We start from the raw sequence: 16,570 nt of genomic DNA on the forward strand, positions 1-16,570 counted from the left end.
TAATGTCAGAGAAGCTGCTTCTCCATTACATAGCATATATAGAATGCAATAATTTCACTGATTCTTTCATTTATTCAAAAGTACAATTCAGCTTTTTCTAAATCCGAGGCATTATGTCTGGGGCTTTCCGTAAAACAGCAAATAAAACAGACATGTTATCTGCCAGCATGGAGCTTAAAGTGAGTAAGGGATACTACCTAATAGCAGATCTGAAATGCAAGGATTAATGATACTTCCACGGAAGGGACTAAGGAAGGCTGGTATTAGTATAGGTCCTGGGCCTCCCAGAGATGGCCATATCCTCATTCCCAGAACCTGTGAAAGTGTTAGCTACATGGCAAAAGGGTGTAATTAAAAGTACGGGCTTTGAGATGAGATAATTATCCTGGATCATCTGGAAGGGCCCTATTTATCATCACATGAGTCCTAAAAAGTAGAGAACATTTCCTGGCTGCAGTCAGAGAAAAAGATGAGAGGACAGAAGCAGAGTCAGAGAAATGTGACGTAGTTGGCTCTGGATGCAGGCAGAGGGCCATGAGCCAAGGAATGCAGGTGGCCTCTGGAAGCTAGAGCTGGAAAAGGCAAGGGAATGGATTCTTCCCTAGAGCCGCCAGAAAAGGATGCTGCCCTGCTGACACTTCCGCTTTTAACCCAGGGAGACTTGTGTCAAACTTTGACCAACAGAGCTGTAAATAGTACTCTGTGTTATTTAGGCCACCAAGTTTGTGGGAAATTGTCACAGTAGCAATAAAAAACCAAATTTTATATATATTATATATGACACATATAATATATATATACAAATTGAAAAGAAGAAAAATATTAGGGCAAATATATATAATCATTAATACTGTTAAGTGGTTGTCTGTTTTATTTGTTATTTTCCCACCTGGTCTCATTTCCTACTAATGTCTTACCACTGTGACAAGACAATGAACTTATTGAATAGTAGTTTCGGTGAAAAAAAGAAGAGATTTACTGATCTGTTTAAGGAGGTAAAGTTACATTCAAACTGGTCATGTGAATTGAGTCTGAAAAAAACATAAATTGCATTTATTTCCTACTTCTCTGGGCTCGTTAGACTTGCAAAATTTGAAGCCTTGAAACCACATTCACATAAGAGATCTACAGATTTTGATGAGTATTATTCCTGCTTTAAGTGTTCATGATTATCTTTATTGTAGCTGAATTATCATCAAGTAGTTATCTATCGATATAGCTCAATTACAAAAGCTGCTTCCTGGAAAACAAACCAGATCCAACAAAAGAGAAACAATATTCCTTAAATTAGGATACTGAGGACTTAAGTACAGGAGCTGTCCTAAAATCTTTGAGGGAACCGAGAAAGATTTGAGTTCAGGTAGTCGCAGGAAAGTTCATTTCCTTTCATTAAAGATGATGAAACAGCTATAGAGGAACACCATTGGTGATATAAACCTAGAGTAAAAATAAACCTAGGAATATGTTCTGATAATTTATTCCACAGTTTTCCAGATTGGTTCCTGCTTTTAATGCTAATATTCATTGGCTCAGTCAGACACTAGTATTAGGCATAAAATTCTGCATTTTTCCATGAAAGGAAACTATTACATTGCTTTTGGAGTGCTTTTTCATAGTACTGTAAGTTTCTATTTTTTATTATGAATAGGTTGTACTCATCAATGAAATGTTTCCATGATGTGTGACTGAATGGACATCTGACCCTGTGGACCATCATAAATTTAGCTCCTCCCACTCTGACTTCTACACCAACATCAGAGCAAATCATCAGACAAAACCCACACACACAATCAATGTCTTTTCTTTCCAAAGGAAAAAAAAAAAAAGTGCCTTCCTCAGCAAGTATTTGACATTTGCTCCAGGAGAAAGGCATATATATTCTTAGATCACCCAAAGAACATCCCCTCAACTCTGCTCTTCCTTTCCTCTGTTCCTGTTCTCACCATGAACCCTCCCTCCATATTTTATCCACACTTATCATATAAATACCATAAATAAACTTCAAATTAATTGCTTCAGGCACGTTGTCGTGTCGTTTTAATTTAAAAGACTGAGAAGCAGCAAGCACTAAATTCAATTTACCTGTATCCAAATAATAATTACTGAGCACCTACTACCTGCAAGGCCCTATGCTAAGCGCCAGGAACACAGTCCCCACTCTCCTAGGGCTCCTGGCTAGTGGAGGAGGCAGACAAGCAAACAGAGGAATTCCATCTGGGATAAGAGCTCTAAAGGGGAAATGCCATGAGGGAGATATTGCTGGGGGTGTTTGCCCTCCTTTGCCAGAGGGGAGAAGAGAAAGCATGGGGGAAGGAGGAAGAAAGAAAAAAACAACCTCCATCAAGTATAAATAGTAATGCAATCTAATCAATTAAATAACCAAGAAATATTTGGGTTCCTACAATTAAGTTTACCCTTAAAATGATGAAATTGAGATAATTATCTGGACAAGCTTAAAAAAAAGCTACTTACCTTTCATCTGAGTTATTTATCATAAACAAAAATGTCGCTTTCCACTTCCGTCTTCTAACACAAAACTTACCTTGTTTTAAAATGAAAATATCTAACAGAAAGATATTAGTAACGTAAGTTTTGTGTACTTGACTCCTTGAAACTGAACATGAGATTAAATCCTCAATAAGTGAAAGAGCAAGAAGACATAGAAAAGTGCGAACCTATTTTCAGTGCCTTACTTAGCATATTCGATACCAGTAATACATCCTTTTTAAACACCTCTCTCCTCTACATAACAAAATTACATTTCAGTAATAATCTCAAATAATTATTATTTTCCTAATTTGTTCTTTAACTTCAAAGTGATAGACAATTTTCAAAAGGAGAATACATTTCAAAGTCATAACTCAAATTCAATGAAATATTTCACGATTGAAATGTACACTTACCTAACAAAAATATTACCTCTCACAATTCAGTTCCATGATTATAATTTTTAAATTAAAAAAAACTTCAGTGATCACATAAAATAACAGAATTGAAGTAACTCCAGTTCTTTGTCTTTGTAATCATTGTGTTATCCCTGTCAATTTTGAATCTGCTATTTCAGTGCAAAAAGACTATACTGTTTATTAAAGGATAGTCATTAAAATGTGCTAATTTGAATTACATACACATATTATTAAAACAACAACTACAGCCAATTGCTTGGAATTTAGAAGAATTATGTGGAAAACATTTTATCAGTGACATTTAGAATTGGCTGTGCATGGTGATAATATAAAGCAGACCGACTTTTAGTTGGTTTTATAAATTTCTAGAAACAGTTTACCTTCTTAATGATTGCACCCTAGGCAGAATGCTCCCTTAACTTCACCTTGGGTATGAATAGTTTTCAACCCGAATAGTTTTTAAGCCTAAGTGGAAGAAACCACTTAGGCTTAAAAACTATTATTAAAAACCACTACTATTTTTATGTGACATATGTTTATTATGTACAGAACCACCTTCAGGGGCCTGTGACTGTGCACAGAACCCTCTGCTCAAAAAGGCCTACCTTGGCTTTTTTTTTTTTTCTCTTAATTCTTTACTGTTGAAAGTATTATATATGTCTCCTTTTTCCCCCATTGACCTCTCCCAGCCTGCTCTTGTCCCCCAGTACAGGCCCTCACCCCCTTATTGTTTGTGTCCATTGGTTATGCTTATATGCATGCATACAAGTCCTTTGGTTTTTAATGTTCTGCTACCACAGTGTTCATATTCTTAACAACTTTACCTTTGAAATTGTGTATTAAGTAAAGTCCTGTGGGGCAATGAAGCATGTACCCTAGACTCACATGCAGGCAGAGGTCCTCAGCCTATTCCCCCACCCAGTGACTGCTGCCAGCATTCACTCTTGGTAAGCTCCTTGGCACAGTCAGCGTGGGTTGGGGTTATGGGTCAAGTACACAAACACCTGTGAGTGTCTGCATGCTCCCACAAGTATCCCTATGCTCTAGAGGACCTAACACTAAATAAAAATAACTTTCTTAGGTCAACTGAGACTGTGAATAAAGGAAAAAGGTGCTCCCACACCCCACCCCAACCTCGCTTTTGAACAACAGGCTTTGCATTTTCAGTTTTGCACTGGGCTCTACAATTATGTAGCCATCCTTGTCTATACATGTGTGTGAATGTGTGCATGTGTATCTGTTTGTGTTTGTATCTAAAAGAATCAAATAACTTAATCTATATGTTAATCTATATGTGGTAAAATAATTGTATCTATACTTTTATAATTTATAGATAAAATGAGTTTACATGTAACTTCAGGCTATTTTGATCTATTAAGGTGAATACAATGTACAAGTACAAGATCAGTAGAGAAGAAATTCCAATACAATATAACCTTCTGAGTTTCTTATAATGGATGCATTCCCTTAAAAAACCTTTAAGATTATATCTTAAAAATGGGGTTATTCTAGCTTAAGAAGCAGGACATGACACTATTAACATGTTCTTCTTATTAACAAAATGTACTTTACAACTCTGATTTCTTGACAAGCAATAGATTGTTGGTCAGGAACCAAAGTCATCAAATATTAAGAACAAGGAGCTTTATCAAACATGTTGAAAAGTCCTTAAAACTCACTAATTTTAGCACATATTATTCACATAAATTACTTATACTGAACAATCCCAATTCTTCGGTTTCACATCCAAAAAGTGATGTTTTGAAACTAATAATTTTTATTCCATTTATAATAGGGCAGATCAACAAAACATTACAATTATAAACCTTTCATTTTGTTGAGCTGTTCTATTTAAAAAGGCTTCATGGTCAATATAGAGTTGACAATGAAGACTTCCTTCATTTTAAAAATGGCACTAAGATTTGAATGTAAGACTCCACAGATGGATGTAAATATATATGTGTGTGTGTGTGTGTGTGTGTGTGTGTGTGTGTGTGTGTGTGTGTGTAATGAATATATAATATACGAGTACATAAAATCTGAAAGCAAAAGGACCTTGAAACATTTGTGCATTTGCCTAAATTTAGACAGCATTCCTAATATTCCTAAAAGATAGTTAAAATTGCCAAAACTCTATAGCATTATGTCACATTTGAAAAGGGTTACGAGCCATCTGAACTAAATGAGCTCTTTCACATCTTCAAAAATGGTCCCTGATCCCCGCAGCAATGACTTCATCCAATACTATCTAAAGTCTGACTTTGATATGCACCAACTTTAGTCTGAGAATATGGTCCTTTTCTTAACCTTTTTTATCCTTTAAATTGATGTGCAGCTCCACTTTCCCTTCTCCAACCCTGAATCCCTTCTTCGACTAACATCTAGATACTGTTTCAAACAAACCAATCGAATGTAAACAACCTTCTGGTTAGATTTCATCCCTAGAAAATCCAATCTCATGGCTACACCCTGTGAGCAGCCTGAGCAGAACCCCCTGAGCAAGCCAATCTTATTTATTCATCACTTATCACTTATTTATCACTTATCACATGTTCTACACAGAAAGTCGGCACATACCCAATTTGCAGAATGGCGGAAACAGTTACTCACATTGCTCATGTACTCGGAAAGCAGGTCCTGCAGAGCCTGGCGAATGGCGTTGCATTCTGCGATGATCCGCTCCCGATGGGAATCCCTCGTGCAGGAAGAGTCGGCCAACAGCGCAGCCCCGCTGATGATGGCTTCAAGGCGTTGCTCTAGTGATGGTCTTATTTCCTCCTCAGTCACTGTCAGTGGGTCCAAGACAATTAAATTCTAAAGGCAAAGCACATTTGGAGAGTTAGAACTTTCTAACATCCTATTTTTTAAGAAAAATAAATATCATTTTGGTTTCATCTTTAGAATTCAGATGTGATAATAAAGAAAATTGCATTTCTACTGCCTCACTCAGTTTATGCATAATTCTTTGTGGCAATTATTATTCAGGGGAGTGACAATAACTGTACAATTATGAGCACTGGTTCTAATATCGGACAGATCTGTATTCAAATCTTCCTTTCCCGCTCATCAACAGTGTGAGCTAACTCAGGGGTCTTAGGTACTCTGACCCTCACCTTCCTGATCTGTAAAGTTTTAATATTAACATTGTGCATCTCATAAAACTGTTGTAAGAACAATATGAGTGCTTAATACAGTGCATGCCACATTGCTATTCACAATACTCACCTTTAAATAGAACTTCATTGTTTACATAATATTTTTACATATATAATCAAATCCTGACAGCACTATAAAGAGGTGGGCAGCAAAGATATTGTTAAATTGATGATAAATGACTAAGACTGTTTCACGCAAGGTCACTGAGAAAATAATGGTAAAGTTCAGACAAGTATCCAGGTCTAATAATATCTAATTCAATATTCATTTCATTACACCTTACTATAAATCATACACTCTAGTTAATTTTAACAGTAACATATCAAAAAGAATTTTGAATTGTAATTATTTATTGAAAAAGTAAGACTCCATCTTTCTGTTGATCTATTATAACTTCCAGCTATTCCTACTATTGAAAATTGCATGGTATTTTTAAGGTTTCCATGAGATATAAGTCTACAAGCAAAAGAAGTCACAGATAAGAGCTTCACAGATAAGAAAAAGCTAAAAGAGTTCATCACTGCCAAACCAGTATTATATGAAATGCTGGAAGGTATTCTTTAAGAAGAGGAAGAAGAAGAAAAAGGTAAAGATAAAAATTGTGAGCAACAAATACATATCTATCAACAAGTGAATCTAAAAATCAAGTGAATTAAAAATCTGATGAACAGAATAAACTGGTGAATATAATAGAATCAGGGGCATAGAAAGGGAGTGGACTGACAATTCTCAGGGGGAAATGGGTGTGGGGGTGGTGTGGGAAGAGAATGGACAAAAATCGTACACCTATGGATGAGGACAGTGGCGGGGGGGGGGGGGTGGCGGTAAGGGCAGAGGGTGGGGTGGGAACCGGGTGGCTATGCGGGGGGGGGGGGGGGGGGAAGAGGAACTACTGTAATAATCTGAACAATAAAGATTTATTAAATTTAAAAAAAAGTAAGAGTTCTAATTTCATTGTCTTCTATTTGATTGCTATATTTTAGGAAGCAGTATAGTTTAAGGATTAAGAAACCAGGTGTGACTCCTGAGAGCAGTTAGCCTGCATTTGAATCCTGGCTCATAGATATAAACAAACTTATCTATGTTATCATCTTCTATACTCTCATCTCTTTTGGCATATCTTGTAAATTCTTTAGTTAATAAATTTGATTCCTCATTTTTCTTCATATTATTTCTCAGGACTGAAGGCTTTAAGAAACTTCCATAAGATCACTCAGCTAATAAGTAGCAGAAGCAAGATTCTGTCCAAATATGTCTATTTTCAGTTCCATGTTATAAATATTACCCAATGCTGCTTTCATTGCCTTATTCAATCATTATCAACCATAATCATTAATTTATAAATGTGAAAACTGCAGTGAGCAACATTATGTAACTTGTCTAATAATCCTCTTAAAAGAGAAGATTTAGGGTACTAATCCAATGTTATATAACTCTAATCCACACACTTTCTACTATACTGGGAAAACTGAAATAAGACCATCTGGTAAACCTCTCCACTTCTATCTCAACATGCTTTTCCATCCATTTTTTCTCTTCCCATTCATTTTCAAGGATGATCTCTCCCTCTCCCTTCCACCCCAACCCCTTTCTTTTCAAGGCTGAATTCCCTTTTTGTGCTCTGATCTCAAGTCCCAAGTCCTCCTCAATTATTCCTTCCTTAAATTTTGATTCCCTCTTCAGAGCCTACTATGTGCCAAGAATTGATAGTGGAATGGAGAATACCTCCTATGCTCCTCGTGGGGCTCACAGTCTAGAGGAACTGACCAATATTAACCAAATAGTTACATAAACATATAACTACAATGTAGATGTGTGATATAAATAAAAAGTACTGGAAGTTAAGCATATGTTAACCAGGCATAACTCTGGACAATTGGATGAAGAGTCAGGATAAAGACAAAGCAGATGTAAGCTCTAGAGAATTCAAAGGATTCTCAGGGAAGGCTTTAAATTTCCACAAACGGAGTTGAAAATTTGAAGGTAATCTTATCCAGATCTTGAATAGGCATCAGAGGTGTAACTATGTGCAACTTAGCTGAAAACAAGCCAAAGGGAAAAGGTGCACTGCACTCCTAAAATAGTTAAAACACTCAATCTAAATTTTAATAGGAAAACTTGCCTGAAAGGTGGGAAAGAGGTCTGTGCAAGCAGAATGAGAATATATATTGCACTTATCTATAGAATAGAAATATAGGAAAATCAGACCCTGCAAAAGAATAACAATTAAGTTGTAAAATAATTAGCACACTTACAAGTATTTTAAAATGTAAAAGTTTTATATGATCCATGGACTGAGAGTGTGATCACCAACCCAAATAATAATACAGGGGATGACTTAAAATGCATTAAATCTTTTACTGGGGTAGCTGTAGTTTAAATCGGCATTGCTGATCATTTTCCTTTTTCATTGCAGCCTAGAGCCTATCTTTCAGGAAAGAACAAATAATGTAAGGGTTATTTTAGTCGAAATGAGTTATGATGAAAGAGATCTTTGTGCCCTTGATGATTAATAAATATTTGTGGGCTGAATGCCTGCCTATCTGATACACATCTGTGCGGTATTTGGAACATTCTGTTTTAGGAAGTGTAGCTTCCTTCATATACACTGTGGCTCTGTTCATGAGGAACAGATGGTAACACATATAATGGTAACAATGGTATTACCAGGAAACTGTGAGGTGGGGCGGACCCCACCAGTTATTAAAATGTGTTATAAAGATACATTAATAAAATCTTATATGACAGATATAGGTTTTATTTTTCCCACTCTACAAGGGATGAAATAAAGGCATGTGCAGTTTAAATCCACTTTCTCAACATGAATGGAGAGCTCAGATTCACACTGAGGTTTTCTGATTTCAAAGCTCCACTGAAAAAGAGAGCCCTGGTACTTTGAAGTCATGTCTCTTTATTTTTTAAAAGACACATATTAACTAAACATACTTGTAATGATGAAACCCAACATAGCAAATTTAAACTCTTTCTCACTAATTAATATGAAAACTTGATATCATATTTCATTCTAGCAAATAATGTAAGAATTATTTTTTTTCAAGACCCCAAATAGCTGCAGCAATCCTGAGAAAGAAGAACAAAGTAGGGGGGATCTCAATACCAGATATCAAGGTGTATTACAAAGCCACTGTTCTCAAAACTGCCTGGTACTGGCACAAAAACAGACGTATAGATCAATGGAATAGAATAGAGTACCCAGAAATCGACCCAAACCACTACGCTCAATTAATATTTGACAAAGGAGACATGAACATACAATGGAGTCAAGACAGTCTCTTCAATAAATGGTGTTGGGAAAATTGGACATATACATGCAAAAAAATGAAACTAGACCATCAACTTACACCATACACAAAAATAAACTCCAAATGGATCAAGGACTTAAACATACGACAAGAAACCATAAAAATACTAGAGGAGCCAAAACCGGTTTGGCTCAGTGGATAGAGCATCAGCCTGCGGACTCAAGTGTCCCAGGTTCGAATCCGGTCAAGGGCATGTACCTTGGTTGTGGGCACATCCCCAGTAGGGGGCGTGCAGGAGGCAGCTGATCGATGTTTCTCTCTCATCGATGTTTCTAACTCTCTATCCCTCTTCCTTCCTCTCTGTAAAAAATCAATAAAATATATTTTAAAAAAAAATATTAGAGGAATCCACAGGCAGAGAAATCTCAGACATATGCCGAAGCAATTTCTTCACTAATACTGCTCCTAGGACAATGGAAACTAAGAGAAAATAAACAAATGGGACTACATCAAAATAAAAAGCTTTTGCACAGCAAAGGAAACCATCAACAAAACAACAAGAAAGCCCACTGCATGGGAGAACATATTTGCCAATGATATCACTGATAAGGGTTTAATCTCCAACATTTACAGGGAACTCATACAACTTTACAAAAGGAAGATAAACAATCCAATCAAAAAATAGGCAATGGACCCAAATAGATACTTTTTGAAAGAAGATAGAAAGAAGGCCAAGAGACATATGAAAACATGCTCAAAGTCACTAATCATCCAAGAGATGCAAATCAAAACGACAATTTGGTACCATCTCACACCTGTCAGAATGGCTATCATCAACAAATCAACAAATGACAAGTGCTGGAGAGGATGCAGAGAAAAAGGAACCCTCATGCACTGCTGGTGGGAATGCAGACTTGTGCAGCCACTGTGGAGAACAGCATGGAGTTTCCTCAAAAAACTAAAAATGGAACTCCCATTTGACCCAGTGATCCCACTTCTAGGAATATATCCCAAGAAACTAGAAACACCAATTAGAAAGGATATATGCATCCCTATGTTCATAGTGGCACAATTCACCATAGCTAAGATTTGGAAACAGCCTAAGTGCCCATCAATAGATGAGTGGATTAAAAAACTGTGGTACATCTACACAATGGAATACTACGCTGCAGTAAAATAGAAGGAATCCTTACCATTTGCAACAACATGGATGGAACTGGAGAGCATTATGCTAAGTGAAATAAGCCAGTCAGAGAAAGATAAATATCGCATGATCTCACTCATTTATGGAAAATAATGAACAACATAAACTGATGAACAAAAACAGATCCAGAGACAGAGAAACATCGATCAGAACGTCAAACCTAAGGAAAGGTAGGGGAGGGTGGGGGTAAGGGGGAGAAATCAACCAAAGGACTTGTATGCATGCATATAAGCCTAACCAATGGACACAGACAACAGGGGGGTAAGGGCATAAATGGGCGGGGGGGGAGGGGTAATGGGGGAATAAGGACACATGTAATACTTTAATTAATAAATAATTTAAACAAAAAAGAATTATTTTTTTTCAATCTATAATAATAAAAGTGTAATATGCTAATTAGACTGGACGGCCGAACAGTGGAACAATCGTCCAGACGATCTTCTGGACAACCATCTGGACGACCATTCGAGACCACACTTTGACACCCTCTGGTGCTAGGCCAGCCGAGGCGGGTGCGATGCAATTGGTTGGGGGCCCAGCCATTGCCCCATGATCACCCTGCAGAGGGAGGCCCAGGCCACCAGCCGGTGGGGCAATCAATCGGGGCTCCATGATCGCCCCAAAGAGGGAAGCCCAGGCCACCGACCGGCAGGTTGCAGGAGGTGGGCAAGGCCTCCCTCTGCAAGGGAAGCCCGGGTCCCAGGTGCCAGAGGGAAGCTGGTGCCGGCAGCCAGGGGAAGGAAGGCCTACTCTTGCACGAATTTTGTGCATCGGGGATCTAGTTATGATGTAAAATACTTCAGATTCAGCAGCCAGGGGAAGGAAGGCCTACTCTTGCACGAATTTCATGAATCGGGGATCTAGTTATGATGTAAAATACTTCAGATTCTGAGCAAGGCTTTGGCCATGCCTGACCAGAACATGTAAGAAGTTAAAAAAAAATCTTAAACAAGCTGAAGCAGAAAATCAATATGGTTGGAAATAGTTTTCTGTGTTTTAATAAACATGATGTAATAAATCCTACTCATCATTCACACACTTTATATTCTATGATGAGATTGTTCCGATTTACATTCAAAACACAAAAAATCTTACACCTATTCTCCAAAGTGAAATTGCCTATCAAAAGAGATGTAGCTATAATTATAATCAAGTACCAACATTCTTCACAAAAATACATGCTATGCCTCAAGTTGAGAACAGCAAAAATAATAACCACATAGCATAAATGAGTTTCTCAAGCAACCACATTATCAATCTTCAGAGTGAGTGATAAAAAAATGGAACAAAATTTCTCCTTAGATTACAAACAGAAAACGCCACTTAGAGAACTCACAAGCTCTCTTTTGGCTCATATATCCCTTATTTTAATGCATTTCCACTTCAGTAAACTAAAGAATAGAAGCTTTAGGTATAAAAAATATAAAAGAGGGGAAAATGTGAGCAATAAACTATAAATTAACCAGACGGTTAACACATTATTTAAACTACTTTGGTAAATTAGTGTGATTTACACAAAAAGTTAACTACATATTCAGCTATATTGTCAAAATCTATATAACTCACTCTGTCATGTATTAATTAATATAACAGAAAAATAGAAAAATCTTAGAAACACATTCAATATGCTTATAAAATAAATTAGATATGCAGCTTCCCTTAAAATTTTTTTTTCTAAATAGGTATAGAACATTTAAGTAGCCACTGAATATTATGATAATGGTTATACAGGACACCAATAAAAGTATCAATCTATTTCATCAGAGGTAGTACCCTCTTCTCCGGGGCATACTTCCATCAGAGTTCAGCGACTTGATCTATGCATAGCACCACATCATGAACTGTTTTTATCGGGTTATATCAAAAATAAAATAAACTTTTAAGAATTCTTCTAATTTCAGAACCTCTGTTTAAAAGAATTGTAACATAAACATTTCCAAGAGGATGATGATTTTTGTTGTAATATTAAATATTGAATGAATCTCAATATATCTTCTTACCAGAAGAACATTGCTAACTAAGGCAATATAGTTTAATTAAGGAGCAAGTTAAGTCTTTGTTATTATCTGTTTACATGTTTGTTTTATCTCTGCTCATGGTCTGTTTGTAAACCATGTGTAAAAAATCCTAAAATTAATGAATGCTACAATGAATTTAGAGAAAATATAATTTGTATACACAATGACATCACAAAAATAAAGCATACACTCTCATATTCGTAATTCTCTCAGTAAGTAATATCATGTATGTCCTGCCTTCTATGTCCATGCATTTTACTGATTGTAAACCTAATTGAATATAAATCTGCAACATTTAAAGAAGCACTTGAATAGTGCCTGCCATTTCCAAGGTTTATGTCAGCGCGTATGCCTGTGGAGTTCTCCCAGAAAACAAGTCATTAGCAAAGGGAAGAAGAGATACAAATAGGACAATTGGAAAAAATAAGCGATCCCATCTGTGTTCTATTTTTTTATGTGATTCTACCTTTGCTTCTGTCTATAATTATATCCTTTGGGAGACGTGCAGGTTAAGCATAGCCCTGGATTCACAGGGATTGTAAAGGTAGAACACAGAAGAAGAGAGTAGCTAATGCAGCACAGGCATGCCTAATAACTGTAAGACGCTCTCAGTTGCCTCTGAAAAACGATGACTGCTAGGTGGGGACAATTTCCTAAGGACAGCGTGCTAACCGATTGTGCCACTGGAGCTCCTTGGTGGTGACAATTTCCTAACGACAGCACCCTTCAGGTGCTTTTTCTGTGCTCCCTCCCTCCTCCCTCTGTTTTCTAGAGCGCTACTATTCCAAGACTGTAGAGATGATATTCTGGATATTTTGCAGTTGCAACCAACAAAGATATTCTTGGCGTGAGAAGGATTAAGAATCTGCTCTTTTCCTGGAGTGGAATATATAGTTAGAAATAAGTTAACTCAAATGTTTCTACACAATTTTCTAGTTAACTGGGGTTAGAGAAAAAAATAACTTTGCTCTAGTCATTGTGTTTGAAAATCTATATTTAGAATGTATTCACCTGTAAGTGCCACAAAATAATCATTTTAGATTCTTTATAAAGACCACAGTCTTGATAAGAAATTGGGATAAAATTGTATTGGCAGTATACTCTAGGGTACTGTCCAAAAGAATTTTCTGATGATGCAAATGTTCTGTATCTACAATGGCCAATACTAGCTTCGTGTAACTATTAAATAAAAGTGTGGCTAATACAACTGAGGAACTGAATTTTTAAATTTACTTCATTATGATTTATTTAATCTTAAATTCAAATAGCTACATGAGACAACTGGCTATTAAACATCACAGCTTTGGAAATTGCTTTTCATTTTACTTTCCATAACGTGAGATTTTTTTGTTATGATAGCCTCTTAATCAAATGTTGATTGATTGAGATTAAAAGCACTATTTTCCTGCCGAAACCAGTTTGGCTCAGTGGATAGAGCGTCGGCCTGCGGACTGAAGGGTCCCGGGTTCGATTCCGGTCAAGGGCATGTACCTTGGTTACGGGCACATCCCCAGTGGGGGGTGTGCAGGAGGCAGCTGATCGATGTTTCGCTCTCATCGATGTTTCTAGCTCTCTATCCCTCTCCCTTCCTCTCTGTAAAAATATCAATAAAATATATTTTTTTAAAAAAAATAAAAAATAAAAGCACTATTTTCCTAAACAGGTGAGTATCTTTGGAGAAAGTACTGGGGTAGGATAGAATTTAATGCTGTTTGTCATTAAGACCTTACTTTATCAGGTTCTTCCCCTGATGACTAGCTGGGAATGAATTAGAAGAGAGAGAGGCAGCTCCAGAGAATATGAATCACTATGTGGAAGGGTAGGAAGCCAGTCTTGGGTGGCTAGGATGCAGTTACTGGGAATCAGTGGCAGGAAAGCGATCAGATGCCCTGAGAGAAAAGAATTCTGAAAGGAATGATGGAAGGACCATCAAAGACAACATTCACTATTCCACAGTTTATTCCATTATGCTCCACTTTATGTCCTTCTCCTTTTTTCATTTTAGGGTATTGCTGGTGCTGTTCATAACAGATGTGTAATTGGAAAGGTCAGTCTCTGGCTTAATCTTCTTTCAAAATTAAGAATACCTGTAGAAACAACTATAATGACATCCTCAAAAATTGGTCAGAAAAATGTTAAACCAAGATCACTCCTTCTGCTATTATTTGATCTTTTGGAGATTTTTACCAAGGGCTTTACTTTTTTCCCTTGGTGCTTAATCCAACTGATTTAGATTTTTTCATTTTATTAAGGAACAAGAACATGTAAAAGACAAGGAGAAGGAGGAGGAGAGGAGAAAGGAAGTGGAAGGAAATGCAAAGAAGGTAAAGGGGGAGGGGGAAGGATGGGAGGGAAATTGAGGAGGAGACTGAGAGGAATGGAGAGAAACAGTAGAGAAAGTGAGAAGAAAGTGAAGAAGCAGCAGCAGTTTCATAAAGCTCTCCTGCCGTGCATATTGGCAATAATGAAATCAATGTGATTCTGTGTTTCATGATTCAGCAGAACTTTTAGGTGATAAGGGAATCATTACAAAAGTACTTTAAAATTTAGCCTCCAAAATCCAGCTTTTATCATTTTAGATTTTAAAAGGCAACTGGTTTTTATAATTTCACTAGAGGCCCGGTGCACGAAATTCATGCACGGGGGCGGGGGGGGGGGTCTCCTCAGCCCAGCCTGCACCCTCTCCAATCCAGGACGGATGTCCGACTGCCAGTTTAGGTGGGATTGGGCCTAAACTGGCAGTCGAACATCTCTCTCACAATCTGGGACCACTGGTTCCTAACTGCTCACCTGCCAGCCTGCCTAATCACCCCTAACTGCCCTCCCTGCCGGCCTGGTCGCCCCAAGCAGCCTGCTGCTCAGTCATTTGGTCGTCCCTCACTAACCACCCTGCCACCTGGTTGCCCCACGCAGCCTGTTCAGTCGTCTGTTTGGTTGTTTCAGTTGCAACAGTCGCTTAGGCTTTTATATAGATAGATAGATAACCTGCAGATGCCTACCACATACCTTTATGAAAGTTACAGTAGTTTCATAGCTTTTGTAAGTGGGTGCAGAACAATATAAAAAATAAAATTAATGTTAAAAAAATGTACCTACATAACAGACTTTTTCAATTAGATATTGATCTTATGCAGTGTGATATGCAATTAAAGAGCATAAACTATATCCTTAAATTAATCAATGCATAATGCCATGAAGGAAAATTCCATCACTGGACTCCAGACTTTTCTAAACAGGGTGCCATAAAACACTAGTTTTCCCTTATGACTGCCAAGCAAAACTGTGGTGAGGACTCTCTGTCCCTTATCCTTGCTTACAGAAGAAAATGTAATTGAATGTGAAGGCCAAGATTAGAGCTTGGAAGGAGTGCCTCATCCAGAGAAACTAGCAGGGGTACAGCTAATGGGAGGGAAGTATCAGGTACCAATGAAACTAATTTAGGTAAAAAGTAGACAGGGTTGCTTCTCTGTATCCTGGATGAGAAATTATTAGATTTAAAGGGTTTTCAATTTAACTTCAATGCAGCCATGCCTGCTATTTCCTTATTTGAAGAGCTGGCAGGTATTGGGGTGGGGAGAGTGTGGAACTTTCAAAATATCCTCGGGAACTACGTGAATCAAAAGGAAACGGGAGCCCTGGGTGGTGTTGCTAAGTGTTAGAGCGTTGGCCCGTGACCCAAGGTTCAAGGGTTCGATTCCCATCAAGGGCACATACCTGGGTTGCAGGTTCAATTCCCAGCCCCTGTAAGGGACGCATGTGGGAGTCAACCAATTGATGTGTCTCTCTCACATAGATGTTTCTTTCTTTCTCTCTCTCTCTCTCTCTCTCTCTCTCTCTCTCTCTCTCTCTTTTCTCTCTCTGTCTCTTTCTTTCTCTCACTCTCTCACTCTCCCCCACCCCATCCCTCCATATCTTCCACTCTCTCTAAAAATCAATGGAAAAAATATTCTCAGTGAAGATTAACAACAAAGGAAATGGGGAATTCTTTCTATTGATGAAAAGAGTAGAGCATCCAACATCACA

The 16,570-nt window shown here is 37.5% G+C and overlaps 1 protein-coding gene across 3 annotated transcripts in view; it reads right to left on the reverse strand.

Annotated features, from left to right (window-relative positions):
• Positions 1-16,570, reverse strand: part of CTNNA3 (catenin alpha 3) — a 1,399,627-nt gene that overhangs the window by 1,047,301 nt on the left and 335,756 nt on the right. For all 3 annotated transcript variants that reach the window (XM_080687956.1, XM_080687955.1, XM_080687954.1), the window contains exon 7: positions 5,517-5,720. In XM_080687956.1, coding sequence (XP_080544082.1) covers positions 5,517-5,720 — 204 coding nt within the window. The remainder of the gene's footprint in view (positions 1-5,516; positions 5,721-16,570) is intronic.

The sequence above is a fragment of the Plecotus auritus genome (assembly GCF_963455305.1).
Source record: "Plecotus auritus genome assembly, chromosome: 9".
Classification (NCBI taxonomy): Eukaryota; Metazoa; Chordata; class Mammalia; order Chiroptera; family Vespertilionidae; genus Plecotus; species Plecotus auritus.